The sequence below is a fragment of the Callorhinus ursinus genome, unplaced genomic scaffold (assembly GCF_003265705.2).
Source record: "Callorhinus ursinus isolate GAN/ISIS: 27379988/994484 unplaced genomic scaffold, GSC_fseal_2.0 scaffold12, whole genome shotgun sequence".
NCBI classification, from domain to species: Eukaryota; Metazoa; Chordata; class Mammalia; order Carnivora; family Otariidae; genus Callorhinus; species Callorhinus ursinus.
In genome coordinates this window covers 34,174,270-34,195,353 of record NW_027397074.1, presented here as the reverse complement: position 1 = coordinate 34,195,353, position 21,084 = coordinate 34,174,270, and the positions used below count along the sequence as shown (strand labels likewise).

General features: G+C 34.4%; 1 protein-coding gene and 1 long non-coding RNA gene across 2 annotated transcripts in view; one reads left to right on the top strand and one right to left on the bottom strand.

Annotated features, from left to right (window-relative positions):
- The window catches only part of LOC141373867 (uncharacterized), a 420,551-nt gene that overhangs the window by 213,238 nt on the left and 186,229 nt on the right, over positions 1 to 21,084 (top strand). The gene's annotated exons all lie outside the window — the stretch shown is intronic.
- AHR (aryl hydrocarbon receptor) overlaps positions 1 to 21,084 on the bottom strand; it is a 47,916-nt gene that overhangs the window by 16,846 nt on the left and 9,986 nt on the right. Inside the window, exons 3-6 of the mRNA XM_025872983.2 lie at positions 6,294 to 6,397; positions 3,321 to 3,410; positions 943 to 1,066; positions 43 to 173 (exon numbers count right to left, since the gene is read on the bottom strand). Of these exons, the coding sequence (XP_025728768.1) occupies positions 43 to 173; positions 943 to 1,066; positions 3,321 to 3,410; positions 6,294 to 6,397 (449 nt within the window). The remainder of the gene's footprint in view (positions 1 to 42; positions 174 to 942; positions 1,067 to 3,320; positions 3,411 to 6,293; positions 6,398 to 21,084) is intronic.

The following is a 21,084-nucleotide window of genomic DNA, read 5'->3' as shown; positions in this document are numbered from 1 at the left end:
GAAAAATAATAATTGCCAGTATCATAAGATTTTGCACCTTACCAGAAAACCAGATGAATTATCCAGGAGACATCTGAGTCGGCACACGAAGCTCCTTTCCATACAGGAAGAGTTTTCTGGAGGAAGCTGGTCTGGGGTATAACAGCCTACTGCCTGTGGCAGGCCATTAGCTTCTGCAGAAATAATAGCAACATAACTTTGTGTGTCATTTTGCTGTATAATCAAGTGTTTGGATAGCTGAAATTTGTGTTAATTTCTAAACGGGATTCTATTCTGAATACAAAAAAGGAATAATCATTTTCAGAAGAGTAGCTAATGGAAAGAAACCAAAATGTACAGAATATCACTTTTACTACATACTTTATTCAGTTTTGTTTTTATATCTGTTGTCAACAATATCCATATTTTCTAATACCTTTTATCTTAACACTTTCATAGACTTCTAAAAGCATTGTATGTATGTTAATTACACTTCAATAAAAAATAAAAAATAAATTAAAAAAGTAACATAAAAAAGCATTGCACTGAGACAAGTTTTTATATACTTGCATATTCTAGTTTGCTTTTTTATTTGGTCCATTTTACAGACAGAACAATTTATACATACTTGAGTATCAACCTTATATATTTCTTCCAATCTCTCTCAATAGTGTAAGTGATTTTTATAAAATATAATACTGAGAGGGGCACCTGGATGATTCAATCCCGTTAAGCGTCTGAGTCTTGATTTCCACTCAGGTTGTGGTGTCAGGATGTGAGATCAAGCCCTGTGTCTGACTCCGTGCTCAGCAGGGAGTCTGCTTTTCTCTCTCTCTCTCTCTCTCTCTCTCTCTCTCTCGCTCTCTCGCTCTCTCTCCCTCTGCCCTTTCCCCCACTGGCATACTCTCTATAAAAAAGTAAATAAATCTTTTAAAAGCACCACACTATCATTTGCATTCTTACCATCAATTCCTTGTCCAGAGTCTGTACACTGTGAAGGGTTTAATGTCCAGTGTAGCTGACGCTGAAATTCACCTCGGTCTTCAGTATGAATAAGTTCATATACGCTCTGATGTATGACATCAGACTAAAAAAAAAGATACAAGGAAACTTTTTTAAAGTACTGATTAAAAAAATGTGGCTTACTGAATTAATTTCAAAATGTAGCTAGATTACTGGGTGCTTGTCATTGGTGACGAATGCACATCAGATGGTCACAAAGCTCTCTAGTCATCCTGATAGGAAAAGCCAGAGAGAGGGGAGCACTGCTCAGCCAAAAGTTATCTGCCATCGCTTTCTTACCTGAATGCTTTTCAGTCAAGTAGGTCACCTCCTCACTCCTTAATTGCAATTTAATTTAAATTATTTTTTTATTTTTTTAAATTTAAATTCATTAGGTAACATATAGTACATCATTAGTTTCAGATGTAGAGTTCAATAATTCATACAACACATACAATACCCAGTGCTCATCACACCACATGCCCTCCTTAATGTTCATCATCCAGTTACCCCATCCTCCTACCCACCTCCCTTCCAACAACTCTCAGTTTGCTTCCTGGAGTTGAGAGTCTCTCATGGTTTGTCTCCCTCTCTGATGACTTCCCATTCAGGTTTCCCTCCCTTCCCCTATGATCCTCTGCACAGTTTCTTATATTCCACAATGAGTGAAACCATATGATAATTGTTTTTCTCTGATTGACTTACTTTGCTCAGCATGATACTCTCCAGTTCCATCCATGTCAATGTAAATCTAAGTATTCATCCTTTCTGATGTCTGAGTAATATTCCATTGTGCGTGTGTGTGTGTGTGTGTACGTGTGTGTATATCACATCTTCTTTATTGATTTATCTGTCAATGGACATCTGGGCTCTTTCCACAGTTTAGCTATTATGGACATTGCTGCTATGAACATTGGGGTGCAAGTGCCCCTTCACTACATCTGTATCTATGGGGTAAATACCTAGTAGTGCAATTGCTGGGTCATAGGGCAGCTCTATTTTTAACTTATTTTAAATCCTATTTCTTTCACAAAACCATGTCTGAAAATCCAGTCATCTTAGACTTCTCTGAAGCTTAAAAGTATTATGTATTTCTTTCACTATCCTCTAATGATTTTCTTTATATTAAATTTTTGCTTCTGTGGTAGACTCCAAAAGAGTAAGGGATTATGCCTTGACCGGCTTAGAATCCCTCCTCCGCCTCTTACCTCTCAGCAAGTCAGACTTTGTGGCAGGGCCAGGTTTCACTATCTACCTAGTTTAGCTATCTAGACTTAAATTTCCCTGTGAATTTAATCTAGCATTAAACCATCTTGATGCCATCCGTTACCCAACTGCCAGAGTTCTCATCTAAAACACAGACTGCAGCATACACATTCCCTTAACAAAAACTCTTGCAGGTTTCTGTTGTGTATATGACAAAGTTTAAACTTCAGACTATATAACACTGTAGACACTGCTATTCAAACCAGCAGCCTTGGCATCACCTGTGAGCTTGTTAGAAATGCAGATTCATGGACCCCACTCTGACCTAGTGAATCAGAATTCCATCTGGAAGTGAGGCCCAAAGATTTTAGAGTTTTACAAGTGAGTCTTAGACACATTAGAATTTAAGAAATACTGATACATAAGAATAACTAGTATTCAAATGTACTCACAAAACTGTTCTCAAATTAGATGTTCTTGTCCTTCAAATATGACAAATACCTTACCACTCCATTTATGCACCATTTACTCAATAACATTAAACAAACTAAACATGTTCATCTCTTAAAGTATTTCCAGTCTACTGTTTACAGTACTTGTATCTTTTCTTTCCTGTGTTCCCTCCACAACTGTCCACCCGTCTAAATCTTGTTTTCTTTAGGTTAGCTTAAATACCATTTCCTTCAGGAAAGCTTCCATAATCAGCTTGAGTCAGAATTAAAGGTATGAGCCATGATATTTTTGCCTATACCTTTACGTATCACCTCATTAATTTCATAGTTGCCATATGCCCTCTGGTATCCGTAACCAATGTGATAGCAAATATTCTCTTGTCTGCCCACCCGCCTCCCCTGATCCAAAGCCTATCTGTCCCCAACGTGAATGTTTCTTATATATAAAAAAACACAATCTCCATGAATCTGATGAACATATAAGAAAATTGTAATGTAGTAAATTATTTATAAAAATTATTAGCTACAAATAATTTTATTCTATAGCATATTTTAATTGACATTTTATATATACAAATTATCATTTATGTCCCTAAAACATATGACACATAAAAAGTAGTTAATTTTCTCAAAAAAAAATTTTTTTTTTTTTTTTACATGGCCTGAGAAAAATATACTTACCTGCTGAAACCCCAGGTAATCTTGTATGGTAGAAGAAGCATAAAAGACCAAAGCATCTGTGGTGACAACCAGCACAAAACCATTGAGAGCCTACAAGGAAAAAAATTACAAAATTAGTAATGTGACTAAATAACAATATTGTCACTCATAAATACTGACTTCAGTTAAGGCTGTTAGTTTTATTGCTGAAAAATCTTCTCTTTAAAATGGTTAAAATGAGGGAGCCTGGGTGGCTCAGTTGGTTAAGCAACTGCTTTCGGCCCAGGTCATGATCCTGGAGTCCCGGGATCGAGTCCCACATCGGGCTCCCTGCTCGGCGGGGAGTCTGCTTCTCCCTCTGACCCTCTTCCCTCTCGTGCTCTCTATCTCTCATTCTCTCTCTCTCAAATAAATAAATAAAATCTTTTAAAATAAATAAATAAATAAAATGGTTAAAATGATTACATCTCAAACACAGACATTCCATCTACTGTGCAATGAGAGGAATCTATGCATACCTTTTGATTTTGATAAGGAAAAGCTTACAGCTCAACTTAATGCTCAATCACAGCAACTTTAATACAAAATTGGATATTCTTCTTCATGCTTTGGATTTTCAGAGATTATAGCTATGTGTACCTGGTGAGTCGCCCCAGGATGAATGGTGGTGGCACCCACCGGGAACTTAAATGTTTAATAATTAACACCCTCACAATTAGTCTTAAATTTCAGTTGGCAGTAACAGTTACACCCATTTTTATATTTTCTCCTTCTGAAAATATCTTCTTTGTAGAGAACAGTATCCACTGATCATATGCATTTTATTTTGTAGAGTGTGATGCTTGTTTGAACAGTCAAATGAATTTAGTACTTTCCAATAAGCTCATTATGCCAGAAAAACACAAAGATAACTTAAGGTACAATATCACACACTTTTAGACAAATGTTAATTGTCAGAAATTAACCGAAAGCCTTTAAAAGAATATGTGCATACCAATTTTATGTATATCTCAAATGATCTTAAATACTATATGGAACAAGGTTATTACTTACATTGAATTATTATTAAATCAACAGAAAGAATATGGTAATTACATATTAATGAAAGAGATTATCATTTTTTAGTCTTAATCACAAAGATCTGCCCTACTTATCTGAAAATCATGACGAGGTTCACTTGCTATTTAATATAAGAGAAATAAACTGCAATTGATAGTGTTATTTATAGTTTCAACTGCTGTTAACTCAAAAACAAAGCCATGGATTCTATTAGGCACAGTAGTGAACAGCACTGGGCAGAACATGATTAAATAAATGAAAATGACTGAAATTAATAATGCATAATGAAAAGATACAGAAAGTCTTTTTATTTTCATTTTTATTCTTTATATAATAGTAATAAATTTAAGCTAAGCTTAAAGGTAATTATTTTAAATTTTTCTTAATAAAACACTTTAACATTTTCTTTATGTATCTCCTTTGTTAAAACTAAAGGAAATGATTTGTCATTAAAAGTTTCATGGCAAGTAGTATACTGTATCTCTGGAAACATTCTCTAAGTCTTAGGGATACTCAGTTGATAATCACATGTTGAAAGTATGAAGTTAGATGCCATTATGGCAACTGTATGTAATGAAATATGGCATTTTCATATGTCTACAGTGTTTCTGGTCATCTCCTCCAGAAGAGATCCCTCCAACCATGGTCCTAGCAAATCATATAATAGGCGATGCTTCCTATTGGAAACTAGTTTACAAGTGATATCCAATATAATTCATAACAGATGCATTTATTTTAAATACCTAAATGTTTCCAATTTTCAGATAATTAAAAAGTGACACTAGTCTTGCATTAGTATTATTTTATTCTCTGTCCTTTACATAGAATATGTTTACAATTTGCCTGAATATTCTAGGGTGGAAAAAATCACTGGCCCATAATTTAAACTGCTTTATCAAATGTTAAGCATTCCATATTTGTTTATTTTCACTTGAAATAAAGGACTTCCTTATTACTTTACTCCATAACCCAAGGTGTGTGTTTAATCACATAAAGCAGCAATTATAAAAATGTTTTCCTATGACCTGAACAGGAGCCTTTATGTTTCAAGCTATTATATACATAAAAATCCTCAGCCAGGGATAAGAAGAGGACTCCTGCTTGAATATATTTAATTTGTTTAACCTAATGGGGACAAAAGTTAATTTTCACAATTACAAAAATAATAAAAAATGTTATTAATTCTTGGGTTACACATAAGGATTTTCAGAATGAATTAAAAGAGTTACTAAAAGTTGCGGCTACTTTCTATCATGATGGCAAATTAAGTTCTTCACTCCGTTCACTGTATGGAACTGAAAATGATCACATAATAGTACATATCACATCACACATCTTCATGCTATCTGTTTTTCAACAAAATAAATGCCTGAGAATTTTAGTTAAGAATCAAGCATCATATTAGTTCCAAGAAATAGAGCAAAAAAAATAATAAAATATATTTTTTTAAAATTAAAAAAATTATTCTCTGAGTTCTAAAACAAAAATTAGGGTTTCTAGTTGTTGAGATAATTTTTAGCATGTTGATAAGACACACCCCATAGCTAAGAGACAATACAGTAACAAAACACATTGAAAAATAAAATTCAGGTTAAGAACAATTTTGAACGATTAAGTAAAGACAATTAACTGTTTTAATAAAGCTACATTCCTGAAAAAGCATATATAAATTCAATGTCTTAAATGAGAACCTTTAAAATAATCTAAGAGTTCTTGCTAAAGAAATACAACAGGGAAATTACTAATAGACTTCCAATCTACTTGATACAATTACATTTTTTCATATACTAGCATTACACCACTATTGCAGTTCAGATGAAAGTGACATGAAACACTGGGTGAGTTCTAAATAAACTGGAGTAACTAAAAGACTGATTCATTAATCTTTCATTTACCATGTCTTTATTGTGAGAAACTCTATTTACTAAAATTTACCTGTAGTAAGAATTCTCCTTCTTGCAGATGCAGGCCTTCTCTGAATTTTGTTCTACAGTTTTCCTGGATTTCATTTCTGTCAGCTGGGGAGGACTGTAATGAAACTATGGAGAAAAGGGAAAAAGCAATGATATAGTTAAGTAGTTCCTCAAGTAAGTGATTTCAAAGGACTATCATGGAAAATCTCTATGTACATCACAAAGACACAATCTGAAATATTGTTGTCTACTAGTTAATAATCCTTTGTCAATGAGTAGTTTCCAAATCAGTGGACAGATTGTGAAAAATAATTACAAATAATTTATTAAAAAATAATAAAATTATGAAAAATTAGTTGTGATGAGCTCATTATGATTTTTGGCATATAACTTAAGAGTTTTAAAGAATTGCATGGTGCCGCTATACAAACTCTTCCCATTCCTATTCATTTACTTTTGAGAATAAGGTTCCTCAGAATATAACCTATAAAAAGGATTTTAATATCTATCTATCTATCTATCTATCATCTATCTATCTATATCTATCTAAACAGTGAACTTGTAGTGGTGAGGAGAAAGAATCAAACATCAGCCTTATTAAGAAATATATTTCCATTAAGTTTAGAATCCTCCTGTCTAGTTTTAGAGTAAAAAGCAATTAGTATTGTTATTAGAGTCTTGTTAAATTTATAAATCAACTCATGGAGATTTTTTTTTCCAGTGTTGGTACAACTTTATTCTTTTTTAAGGTGGATTTATTTTTTGTTTTTATTTTTATTTATTTCATTAACATATACTGTATTCCTGGTTTCAGAGGTAGAGGTCAGTGATCCATCAGTCTTATATAATACCCAGTGCTCATTACATCATGTGCCCTCCTTAATGCCCATCACCCAGTTACCCCATCCCCCTGCCCCCCTCCCCTCCAGCAACCTTCAGTTTGTTTCCTATGGTTAAGAGAGTCTCTTATGGTTTGTCTCCCTCTCGTTTCATCTTGTTTTATTTTTTCCTCTCTTCCCCTATGATCCTGTTTTGTTTCTTAAATGTCCCTTATCAGTGAGATCATATGATAATTGTCTTTGATTGACTTATTTCGCTTGGCCTAATACCCTCTAGTTCCATCCACGTCATTGCAAATGGCAAGATTTCATTTTTTTTTGATGGCTGTAACTCATGGAGAATTAACATATTTATGATTTTGAACTATTCTATCCAAGAACATGTATGTGTTTCCTTCTGTTCAAATCTATATTTTTTGTCCCACTATGGTATTTTAAAGCTGTTCGCAAAACCGATTTGCACATTAATTTTTATGTTTATTCCTATATATTCCATCTTCAAAAGTGGCTCCTCCTTCATTATTATCTTCTAACTGCTTGTGGATTATGTATATAAGGAGAAGTCTGATACCATGGCGGGATGCTTACTTCTGGAGGTAGCAGGCTGCAATGCTTTCTCTCCTCCCTTCCATCTCTCTTCTTCATCGCACACGTGTGTGTGTGTGCGTGTGTGTGTGTGTGCATGCGTGTGTAGTCTGGGAGGCAATACAACTGAGGCGTAATAATAGCTACTGTGTACTTAGAATTTTTCCAAGGACTCTCAAATATCATTTCATTTAATATTAGTAAGTGACAGAATTAAGTTCACATCTTAGTTCTGCCATTTACTATATGTGTAGGCTCTCTGAGTGTATGTCCCAATATGTGAACTAGTAACTGAAAACAAACAACAAAAAACCATCTTGCCAGGTTATTGTGAAGAATAATGAGAATATATGTGAAGTTCCTGGCATACAGCAGCTCAGCAGTAGTTCAATAAATGGTAACTTTAATTATTAGCAGTGTTTCCCAGATCCTATAGACTATCTTATTATAAAGTATAACCTTTTCAATACAATTACAATATATTTCCATTTTTCTTATCTATTTTTGACCTTTAATATTTAAATAAGAGAAATCATTAAACAAAATGGACTTTGATATTTTAAGACATTTCATTAGATTTTTATTGTGCCAAAGATCATCTGGCTCGGTGAAAAACGAGATTTATTAATAACCAGATTTTCTCTCAGTTTGAGCAAAGCCTCACATATAACACATGTTCATGCTGAAGTCTATTTTCTGGTAAATCAATGCATGTGTCACACTGCAATCTTATGCCAAGTTCTTGCCTTTGCAGAACCTGAAACACACCGCTTTTAAAGAAGAGGCCAGAAGTTTGGCCTCTGAATATAACAATTTCAAAAGGCCAGAGAACATATTTCCTTAGGCCAAAAAAATAGTTTGAGGTACATAAATTGATCTAACAGTTAATCAAGACCAAAGGAAATGCTTAATATTTCTCACTGAAAAGAAGAGAAAAAGGCCTTTTCTCCCTTCCTATTCTGCTGCTGCTTGCTTTCAAATGGCCAAGTTTGTTTGAATGCACTAAAACCTCACAATGTCAGGGTTAACTACACTGTTACTTTCCCAAAAGCTCCAGTATGGGGCACCATTTAAGAGTTAAAGCAAATACCCATAAGATTTACCATTAAAAAGAAAACAGCAGGGCGCCTGGGTGGCTCAGTTGGTTAAGCGACTGCCTTCGGCTCAGGTCATGATCCTGGAGTCCCGGGATCGAGTCCCACATCGGGCTCCCTGCTCGGCAGGGAGTCTGCTTCTCACTCTGACCCTCTTCCCTCTTGTGCTCTCTATTTCTCATTCTCTCTCAAATAAATAAAATCTTTAAAAAAAAAAGAGAAAAAAACCCAGCAAAACCAAAAACCCTCACATTGCAGAAAGAAGCAAAGTAATTGTAAAAATGGATAGATGTTCCTAGTATCAAATTTTAAAATGTCTAAATTATCTTATTAGGAATCTTTTAAAATTAATTTTTAATTAATAGAATTGATGTCAGTTCCAACTAGTTACTAGACCACTGAGACTATTCATCTCAGAGTAATTTACGATTTGTTTCTGGCCTTGTATTGGGGATACCGGCCAACATAATTAGACATCAGACAGAATCTGCCTTGAGTTGGGAATATAAGTTAGGAAATAAAGAACCAGAAAAGAAAGTCAAAACATTAAATAGCACAATGGGATTTCATTGAAGTCTTACAGGAACTTGAAAGAAAAAGTAAGGAGAACAAACTTTTTTAAACAACAACGCTTACAATTCTAAATGTTGGGAGGTTAAATATTTAATATGTGTAAGTAGGAAAAGTGACAAGTGCATATTAAGGAAGGATCACTGGAGAGTTCTTCCAAAAATATTTCTGTTGCTCTTATGTTTAAGGTTAATAAATAGTGAGGATTTAAATAAATACTGTGCAAAGATGAGTCCAGGAAAGATGAATTCCCTTAGCATTCTCATCTTAAAAATACACCAATGTGACTTTTTAGAAATCTTACTTTATGTCAGGGACTCTTGACCCAAACTATGCAATTTTTGCCCCTCCACAAAGTTTTACCTCTATTTCTTGACCTCCTACTACCTCTCCCTTTTTTTTTTTTTTTAAAGATTTATTTATTTGACAGAGACAGACACAGCAAGAGAGGGAACACAAGCAGGGGGAGTGGGAGAGGGAGAAGCAGGTTTCCCACTGAGCAGGGAGCCCGATGTGGGGCTCGATCCCAGGACCCTGAGATCATGACCCGAGCCAAATTCAAGAGTTAGATGCTTAATGACTGAGCCACCCAGGCGCCCCAACCTCTCCCTTCTTAAAGTTGGTTTTTACCACCTTAATACTAGTCACTTTCATGTATACATTTCTTGCCTTGATTAGAAAGCAAGAGAAGAGGAAGATGACATGGGGTACTGTTACCAATGTCCTTCCTACCAAGTAGGTGGCCTGAAATAATTTCCTTAATAATAATATGTGATACTTACTGAGCACACACTGTATGCCAACAACTTTCCATATATTAGATCTTATTAATCTTTATAATAATATCCTACGAGACTGGTATTGTTTTGTCCTTTCAATGAAACTGAGACTTAGGTTAAGAAATGGTCTCCAGGTCAGAGAGTTTGAAGTAGTGGAGCCTAGATCAAACCCAGGGAGCCTAACCCTTTGTGTTCACGCTATGATTAACCACCTGCTGGACTCCTCCCCTATGCCAAACACATGTGACCTGTAGTGTCTTCATCTGTATGTGAGGCAGTGATACCTTTGGAGACACATTCTTGTTAGGGCTAAAATAAGATGTAGAGTACCTAATTTATGCCTATAAGCCACAATTTGCAGCCCAGGATAGAGAGAGATAATGGGCTAAATGCTGAGTTGATATACCTTCAAACCTTTATGAAAAGCTGACACTAAAAACAAGAATCTATTAGGACTGCTATGATGTCTGTACAACATAGATTTGAAAGTACTTCACAACTTTAAGTTGTTATAAAAATTATATGCATAATCAGATACACAGGACACTTTAGATGCACAGGACACTTTAAACATTGCATCACTGGAACTAAATTCTCCACATTTTCTAGAAACAAAATGTAATATTTGAAAGTAAGTCACAGCCAATTCCGCTACTTGTGAAGCATTTGCTGAAATAAACATTTGTTAAAATCTTCCCCATCTGCAAGAACACTACACCTTCCAAAATACAACAACCTGACTTTAAACAGTCTGTGGAATATTAAGATAATAAAGCACTGAAATATTTCAACTCTTTCCTCACTGAGAAATCAATGAAGCAATTATACAAGAATTTAATCTAATTGATGAAGGAATCTAGAATGTAAATATTATCAGAGCATTATCAAATGGTCATTTTACCAACTGATTCAAATCTTACTCCCACAAGTATTTAACCATATCCATTTCCTATATGACAGTTTCCTTCCTTACACATCTAAGCTTGGATTTCCACTTCTCCCTACAAGCCAAATATTTCCTCTTTGAAAAACATGCTCTGTATTGTTCAACAGAGAAATTCATGAAGGATAAATACTGGCATGTGGTAAACTATATTTTGTATGTTACTATAGTTCTCGATTAAACAGAAAGATGACAATATCTTGCCAGGAAAAAGCATAACACTTTTAAATCTCTTTGTGTTGATATAAATTCAATTTATTTTATAATAATATTTATCATCCCCTTTATTACTTCTGCCAGAAAAAGTTAAATTCCATTCCCACAGTGATATAAGCATAAAGCAAAGCCATCACTATAAAATTCAACCACATAAACTTCTATAAATTAAAAAGAGTTAAGTAATGCAGTATTTCTCAAATATAAGGAAAACAGTCCTAGCTTAGTCCAGGATGAATTAGTATTTACAAATAAATTCCAAATAATATAGTAAGTGTACCTAATGAGAGCTTCCTCTACATACTTTGGGGTAAGAGAGAGATATTTCATTTCAACACAAAGTTTTCATTTGTTTGTAAATGAAGTGTTCTTTTGAGGGGAAGAAGGAAGAAACAGAAACTAAAGAAAACTATACTATCTTCTAAGTTTCTAGGACACAAAGATTAGGTCTACACAGTTTACCCAATACTGTCTGATGATATTGACAGATTATTTTTCTACCTAGAAATGTCTAATCACCAACGCAGAATGAAGGTAAATTCAGTTTTTAAAAATGCAAATGTTAGTTTATACCTTTATGAATGAATGTAGGTTGCACAACTGGTAGTTTACGTTCTTTTTAGCAAATCTGCAAAGCAGCATTTTAAAGCTGATTAAGTCCTTAAAAGTTAGACTTATGCCTGCTCTCAATTAAGTGGAAACCAACTTCCAAAGATGTTTAACATTTTCCCAGTTTTACATTTCATTATACACAATTCTACTGTAACTGTGATAGGTCATTGAATTAACAGAACCAACAAGAGCAGTTAGTTTACCTGTTCAGTGGGGAATGAGTTGCACTGAGCTTTCCACATATACAAGAGTGGAATTCAAACTGCATTCTGTAGCAGACTTTAATCAAGAAGAACAGTGATTCTCAAAATTTCACAGACATTAGAATTAGAATCATAGGAAGGCTATGGCTATTAAAACACATTGCTGCACTTCACCTTCTAAAATTTCTGATTTGGGAGATGTAGGATGGGGCCTTATAGTTGGCGTTGCTAACAACTTCCCAAGTGATGCTGAGGGACCAGGTGCCATATTTTAAGAACCAGTGACTTTGGAAATTTACGATTTTGGAAATAACTTACAAGTGTTCCAGATCTCACTGCCTTATTATTTTCTAAAATTATCATTCCTCTGCTTAGAATGCTTTTATTATATAATATGAGTGTCTTCAGGAAATTACTCAATGCCAATTTTATAAAGATCAAAAGAGAAGCACATAATTTAAGACCAAAACAAAAACTTAAAAATTCTGTATGTATACATATACAGCAATAGCACATGGCCCAGAGTTTACATCCTCACCAAGTAAGGCGTGTCACCTCTACCTGAACTAATTGTCTAGATGTGTGTGCCACTTCCGAAAAAGGAAACAATATGGGGAAATAAATTATTATGTATTATGTTAAAAGGCTAAAAAGTTAATTAGCAAATTTCCATCTCTAAATCAAAATACAAAATTCAAGAGATTGTCAGATGATATGAATACCAGGTCTGAAAGACCTCCACGCATATTCCACAGTGACCACAAAATCATCCATTAAAACATGTAAAATATCAGTATTCCACAAGAAATAATTATAATTTATATAACAAATTTAATTATAAAATTGACTTTTCACATCTCATTTTTTAGGATAAATCCACCACAAACTTAAAGCATGGGGCACGCAAGCATTCTTACTGTCCATGCTGAGAAGATGAAGACCCTGGGCAACAGTGAGGTTAAAGGTCGTATCGAAGGTCACAGGATTAACCTTTATGTCTCCCGCCTGCCAGTGCTTTTGTTACAGGACAATCTCCCTCCATCATGCTAAGATAAAGAGAAGGAATGCTGCCTTGGTAACACAGAGACCAGACATATGACACTAGACACTATCAACAATCCAGCTGACAAAAGAGTATCTGTAAAACTGACCATAAAAGGCACCCCACATTGTATGAGAAAATTTAAGGCTAGAAGAAACCAGAATAATTCAATACAATTTTAGGCTAAATTGATTCAATGTGACTACTTATTTCCCTTCTCACAACCGCCCACTGCAAACACCTGAATGGTTTTCTGGCTTCTGTGGACAATCAAAAGCCGTAATACTACTCCTGTAGCATTATGATTTTTTTGGTATGGACTTTATTTTCACTTTAGTTTGTATTTTCTTGTGCGATTTTCTTTTGACTCTCTAATTTAAGAACTTGAAACACCAGATGAAGGCATCTTTATGCAAACTATCACCTCAGCACAGTTTTGTATTCTGTATACACACAGATTTGCTTTCCTCTACCTCTGCTCATCTTTAAAACATCTCATCTCTGGTATTTTTTCTCTTATTCTATATGTTTTCCTCTGGAATATTTTATTCAGTTTCATGATTTAGACTATTATTCCCACTATATTACAGTGACTCCAAAATCAAAATCTCCAGCTATGAATAAATGAATTTGAGTTACTGATTAAAAATGGTTGATAAAAAGTAGAAAAACTGTAAGAGCATGATTTAAAAATAAGACATAAACATGATTACTAAATAAAATGGTTAGTGGTAACACAACTGCATTTTATTACAGGCTTTAAAGTGATTAATTTTCTACTCTATGTGAATAGTTTCTAAAACACTATAACAGAAAGATGTTGTAGATTTCCATTAAGCAGCTCACAAAGCCACACAAAAAAATCAAACGAATTAACTATGGGGCGGGCGGGGGGGGAGAAAAACTGCTAAAAGCTGGCTGGCTTTAATATTACCTCAATGGTAATCCTCCTTTTAAAAAAAGGAAGCTAAAGGCATCAATTTATGATGACCTGGAACTGTTCGTGATCAAGCGATTAAGGATCACCGAGATATATATAACACTAGGTAATGATCAAAGAGAAAATCCATTAAAAAGCAATCAATTTTAAGAAAGAAAAAAGCAAAACATAATATAAAGGATATAATGAGTGCAGGTTCAGTCTGAATCTTTGATATATACTTGTCATTGTGTTTTTTGAAAATACTTGTCAAAGCAAATGAATACTCAGCGATGGAAGTATCCTATATAAAATATCATAAAATATTACATTTATTCATAGAATCTGGGGTGCCTGGGTGGCTCAGTTGGTTTAGTGTCTGACTCTTGATTTCAGCTCAGGTCATGATCTCAGGGTCGTGAGATCAAGCCCTGCATCCAGCTCTATGCTGAGTTGTATAGTCTACTTGAGATTCTCTCTCTCTCTCTCTCTCTCTGCCCCTCCACCCCTGCTCATGCTCTAAAAATAAAAAAAAAAAAAATTCATAGTATCTAATGAATCTCATAAGTTAGACTATTTGAAGAAAAGATAAATTAAACTCCTTATCCAAAGAGATCATATTATTAAATGTAAGAGCCAGGATTTAAATACTACTTCAACTAGACTCAATAAGAATATTCTACTATTCTTTTTATTCATCCATGTTTCAATTTGCATAGATTTGATGAATAAAGTCCATGCATTAAAACTTAAAAGAATCTTTAAATTTTATAGCTTTATTTGTGGAAGCTATCATGAATGTTATAATTAGTTACATGTTTTAGAATATGAATTCTGGAAAAAAATAGCTCAATTATAAAAAAAAGTAGGTAATACCAGAGATAAAAGAAACTTAATACTATGTGATGATTTCAAATGTGCTCATCTTTTAGGCAAACAAACCTACCATAGACATTTCTAGAATTAAGAAATCACATTTGCTGTGACACCGTGATACTGAAATTTTTGTAAACTACTTGGTATATAGTAACTTAAAAACTATAGCAATGCAGATAAAATTGGCGTACAAATCCCATGAATGAAAAGCACACATATAAACCCACTAAACTTTATTATAAAGTTTCAACCCTCAAAAGGGCTTTTTATTTAATTCATTCCTCTGCTTGTTCAAGCTCATTCTTTGCATATATGTTTCTCAAAATAGTGTTCTGGGTTACACAAACACCAAAACAGGATTGAAATCCAGAGAAACACACAAGCTGAAGATGAATAAACACAATAGCTCTCTTCTGAAAACCTAAATGAACTGGAAATGAACTGTTAAATAACTAAAAGAGGAAGATCAAGAAAAGAACACAGATAAATTTTTTAATTTAAAATAAACAAAGATCCATGGTAAGCAATGAGGTCAATAAACGTTAGCTCATCACATCATGTAAATTAACTGTTGTCATCATCCCCTCAGAGCATTTTTAGACTTTGTGAATTTAGAACATTCCAATATGTAAATATTACAACACTTATTAAAACGGTGATTGTTCTAAGTATGTGTAATGGTTCAAGAATCAGATTTTCCCCTATGTTACTTAGTTCTTAACTTTATTTATTTATTTGAGAGAGTGAGCGAGCATGAGAGAGAGCACGAGAGGGGAGAGGGTCAATGGGGCGCGGGACTCGATCCTGGGACTCTGGGATCATGACCTGAGCCAAAGGCAGACGCTTAACTGACTGAGCCACCCAGCCGCCCTATGTTACTTAGTTCTTGAACTAACCAGAAACTGTTCCCTCTAACAGCTGCATAATGCAGGAGTCGGGAATTAGAAACTCAGATCCCCAAACTCACTTCTGTCAGGCTTCCTAAAATCTAGACAAAATCATCTCTTTCTTGTTTCTAAGTTTTCATTTCCACAGATTAAATTTATAGATCTCAATTATAAAGATGTCACAAAGAATAACCCATGGCTTAGATATAATGGAGGAAATAAAAGACCTCACAGTTAATAATTATATTTTAGTGGTGTAATATGTACTATGAATATTTTATTGAAATAACAAATACTACATGCCCCTGATCCCCACTATTGCCTCACTGAAAGAAAACCTTTCTGCTTTTCTACTTCATTAGATACTTGTGTCTCAGCAGAGAGATGAATTAATCATATCCATGTTTTTAAATTTGGGGATGCCATCCAGAAGTAAAATAATTTAAACACAACACTTACATAATGATATGTGTTTTAAAAAGTGCTAACAAGGGGCGCCTGGGTGGCTCAGTTGTTAAGCGACTGCCTTCGGCTCAGGTCATGATCCCAGGGTCCTGGGATCGAGCCCCGCATCGGGCTCCCTGCTCCGCGGGAAGCCTGCTTGCTTCTCCCTCTCCCACTCCCCCTGCTTGTGTTCCCTCTCTCGCTGTCTCTCTCTCTGTCAAATAAATAAATAAAATCTTAAAAATAAAATAAAATAAAAAGTGATAATGAAATCTAACTCAAGTTTTTTTATATGCTGCAATTACTCTTACTAAGGATAAAACATTACTATACGGATTCCGATTGGTCAACAAGCCCAATGTCCGCTGTTTGACCTGGGACTAAAAGACACAATAGGGTAGGAAACAAGCCTTTCCCTTCATATCAACCAATTTCAGAGGCTGGGCTGTAACCACCCAAATCCTAGTCTCCCAGAATAAACTATTATTGATCATAGTAATTAAGTTATTTAAACTTTTAGTTATTTTCCCTCTCAGAGGTAACATGGTATTTGAGTTTAATACCCATTTTGTGCAAAAAACAAAACAAAACTTCTTTTGTGACTTTAATGCTCCACTTTTCTTTTTAATTAACAAAGGAAGGTTTAATATTAATATTCTAGAATGTGGTGAAGAAGTCTGAACATAATGTTAAAGATTTTAGGTGTTCAGTCTGTATTTCCAGAACCTAAATCCACACTGACTTGTCAGATCACAGCTCCATTTGGTCATTTAACTGTCCTCAGGTCTGGACTGATTTAATCTGTCTTGAGAGGCAAAAATGGCACTTAACCATGTTTAATCACCAACATCAGAAAACAGCAATTTTGGATTTGGGGTATTTATTTTCTAAAAACACTACAGACTCTACAGAGAAACTTCAAAAATACATAATTTTGAGAAGTCTTCAGGGGAAAAGAGAAGGTAACACAGAAGAGCAATATTACTGTGAAAAATGAATAGAACTTAAACAGCTTTTACTATTTTAATTAGTCTCTCATTATTAATATATTGCAGTTATTAATCTTAAAACATGTCTACATGTGTGCATTGTGCAGAAACTAATAATAAAATATCAACTTATTCTAGAATTTTTAATCTATCAAATTTACAAAGGGAGTGATTTTTTTAAAAAAATAGTCTATGTGCACATTCCATCTATGCTGATGAAAATTTTAAAAGTACCAAGATTGCTGGACTGCTGGGAGGTACAAAAGGAGCATCCAACAAAGAAGAAAACAACCAGTGAACCACGAACAAGATAATACCCGTAAAGAGAAGGCAAAGGAGCAAAGAGATAGCTAACGAATGCAGAGGGCAGTACTGATTTGAGAATGGTGCAGCTGATACTAATTTGTCCTAAAAAGATGTATGTAGCTTTTCCATTTGCATCATTAAATACTTGTACATGTTTCACTGTACGAGCCAGCCAGAGGCCACGTACAAAATTTTACTGCGATAATTCCATAAAATATTTTTCACATCTGTTTATTTATAGATAGAAAATAAGATAACTGATGGAACCAACAACTATAATTGGCTACTAACAGATTATCTGGAAAAAGCAAACTATTAACATCTTAAAGTAAGTTCTAGAACTGTATTTTGAAAAACATAATCTAGAATTTCAACATGAATTTTACATTGTTTTTGAGATATAAGTTAGTGAAATTGAGGCAATAAATATTTATTGACTGCCTGCTATGGATCAGACATTGTTCTAAGTGCTTAAGATACAGCAGTACACATAATATCCTCAAGGAGTTTCCATTGTAGTTAGCGAAATAGACAATATATAGTACTTTTAAGTGTGTTAGAAAAACTAAAGCGTTATAATATAAAAATGAAAATTTTTATAATGATTACTTCATCTGTGGCATACACAGAGTACAAAGTAAAAAATAATTCCCTGACAGTTCTCTTTATTGTCTAGAATATATACAGGTCAAGAGTTTTCAAGGATTAAACAGCCAAAGATTCTTTCAATTATTTCTTCAGTTCAAACCACAACTAGTATCTAATAAAACTTCAAATCTTCTTACTTCCCTTGGAAACGCTCCCTTAAGTGTTGCATTAATAATACTGAGTAGGCACATTTTTAAAGGATCCCCATACTACCTTTGTCACAGTTGCTGAGACACTATTAGAATTACAGAGAGCAGAAATCTTTTCCTTTTTTGTGAATTCAGCACCTGCACTGTGTTTAAATAAAGTGCAATTTTGAATTACAAGATTTATTATAAAATAATTTTAATCTACTACTGTCGAAGAAACTGCTTCTAACTTTACCATAACTGAAAAATAACTATAGTTAGTTCTGTTCAAATACTTCAAAATTATATTTCAGAATGTTCTGATTAATTAGAAAGGGATAAATAATAGTGTGCTTAAATCTTAAATGCTCTTTTCAGACAACCGTAGCAGTAGTCATGGCTCCAGAGTTTAAGAAGATCCACCCAACCTGGATTATTTAAACTCGCAATAAATAGATGTATTTTCTTGGAAAAATATCTATTGTTACAGTAAAACTTGAGTTTCCTTTCTAACAAGATTGTATGATTACTCGTTTATATTGTTCTTTCCGCAGGAATTCACACACCCCCTGTTTGCATCCTGTTATTCACTTAGAGCTTCCCTTCACTTCGCTATACTGTTTCCCTAATAGCGGGAGAGTGGTTTTAACTGCACATAAAAATCCTTGTCAGTCAACATGCTCCAAGTCTCCTCGTTTGCAGCACTTAGTATTTGTTCAGGTCTCAGGAATTACCTTGAAAAATTTATTGTCTCGGTCCTTTCAAAATGTTGCATGCCTTCCTAGATCACGGAGGTCTGGAGAAGACTATGGGATCTTTTCTACTAATTATTTCCCTCACCTTCCATCTAATTCTGTTCCTGTATTGAACAACCTAAGAAACTACTTAGGGTATGCACTCCCACTGAAACCTAAGCAAAACATTTATAGTCTTCCTAAAATTCTGTACATTTGGATTTGTCCTTCTGAAGGCAAAGAAAAAACAATCAAGTTATTCAGGCATAATCAAACCCAAGTTAAATCACTGCCTCCGACTCACCTAGGATGCATATGGAAAATACACATTCCTTGGTTGTACATAGAAATTACACAGAATCAGCATAAGAGGAACATGCCCTAGAATGTGCTAAATTTTCCCAGGGTCCATAGTCTCTCATGGTTCATCTCCCTCTCTGATTTCTCCCCCTTCAGATTTCCCTCCCTTCCCCTATGGAAGGTCAAGCAGTGAGCACTGCATGTGAACAAATGCTGAGGATCGGGACAGCATTCCACAAAGCCGGAGTGGCCTCAAGGTTACAGTCTACAATAGGGGCTCCCAAACGGCCACATGCATCTAACCCTACCACTCAACCAGAGTTTGATTCTGCAGGTCTAGGGTGGGGCCCAAGATCTGGCATTTCTAACCAGTTGCCAGGTGACACTATTGCTGCTTGTTTGGGGACTACACTTTGAGAACCACAGATCGGAGGAAAGTCTTCAGGACTGCGCTATAAAAATGAGTCCTAGAAGAGAGAAGTAACTGAGATATGGTGAGGAAAAACAACATAGGGCATCTAGAAACTGGGGTTCTAGTTCCAGCTCTATCACAAAATGATTATTTAGTTGATAAACATACATGCACACCAATGAACACCACATAACCCATCTCCACGATGAAGGATCTGGTGTAGATGAAAACTGGAAACTCAAAGACTTGATAGATCAGAAAAAATTTAAGTGTCACTCTGAACCCTGAACCATATAATCTTCCCTGAAATGATCATCCTCATATCAATGTATATTGCCCAAATCACAACTGTTAAACGACATAGCTTTTATCGAAGATAAAGAACATACACAGCAAGCAAAGGAAAAAAAATGCCCAGACTAAACAATCAAACCATTTAAATATAAACCTAAAGGGAAATAACTGTTTTGCGAAATTCTAAACAAAAATGATAAATTCAAGTATTTGTAATATGTCTAGGGCAGCAGTTATCAGCATTGTCTGAGAGCTTGTTAGAAATGCAAAATTTCTGGCTACCACCTAAACCTACTGAATAAGAACCTTCATCTTAACAAGAGCCCTATGTGATTTGTAAGCATCTTAAAGTTTGAGTAGCACTGACATAGGCCACTGAGGTTTTATCATTAATTCTCTACTGCTGTTTGTAAAATAACATGATATCTTTAAAAGACTGAACATTTCCTGAAAAAAATCTATTTCTGAGATATAAACAGATAAAAGAAGAAACTGAGTAATTATTTCACAAGATACATTGAAACATTATCTTCAAACAAAAACTTCCATTTAAAATACTTTATTACTATGAAATAACATATGGTTAAAAGATAACAGCATCTAGCTCAAATCACTAACTTCAGGGCTGAGTAAAACAAGGTACAGGGATGCTAAGTGGTTTGGTTAAAATCGAGTAGTTTGTCATGGCACAATGGAGGGTGAAATCCAATGCTACTGACTTCTACAATAAAATACCCTTTCTGGTGGAAAAAAAATTTAAGTACATTTTCCTGAAGTAAATTACACAGTTAACATAAAGTAGAAGTGTACATAATTTTTAAAGAATGAACTATCTACACAATCATATTGAAGGAAATCAGCAAAAATATGTTATAGTATATGTGTTTTATTCCATTAAAAAAAGAAAGAAACTTTCAAAAATAGAATTGGAAGAAGTAGAACTGTAAATTGACTACTTAATATGGGCATAATGTTCAAAAAGATGATTTTCAA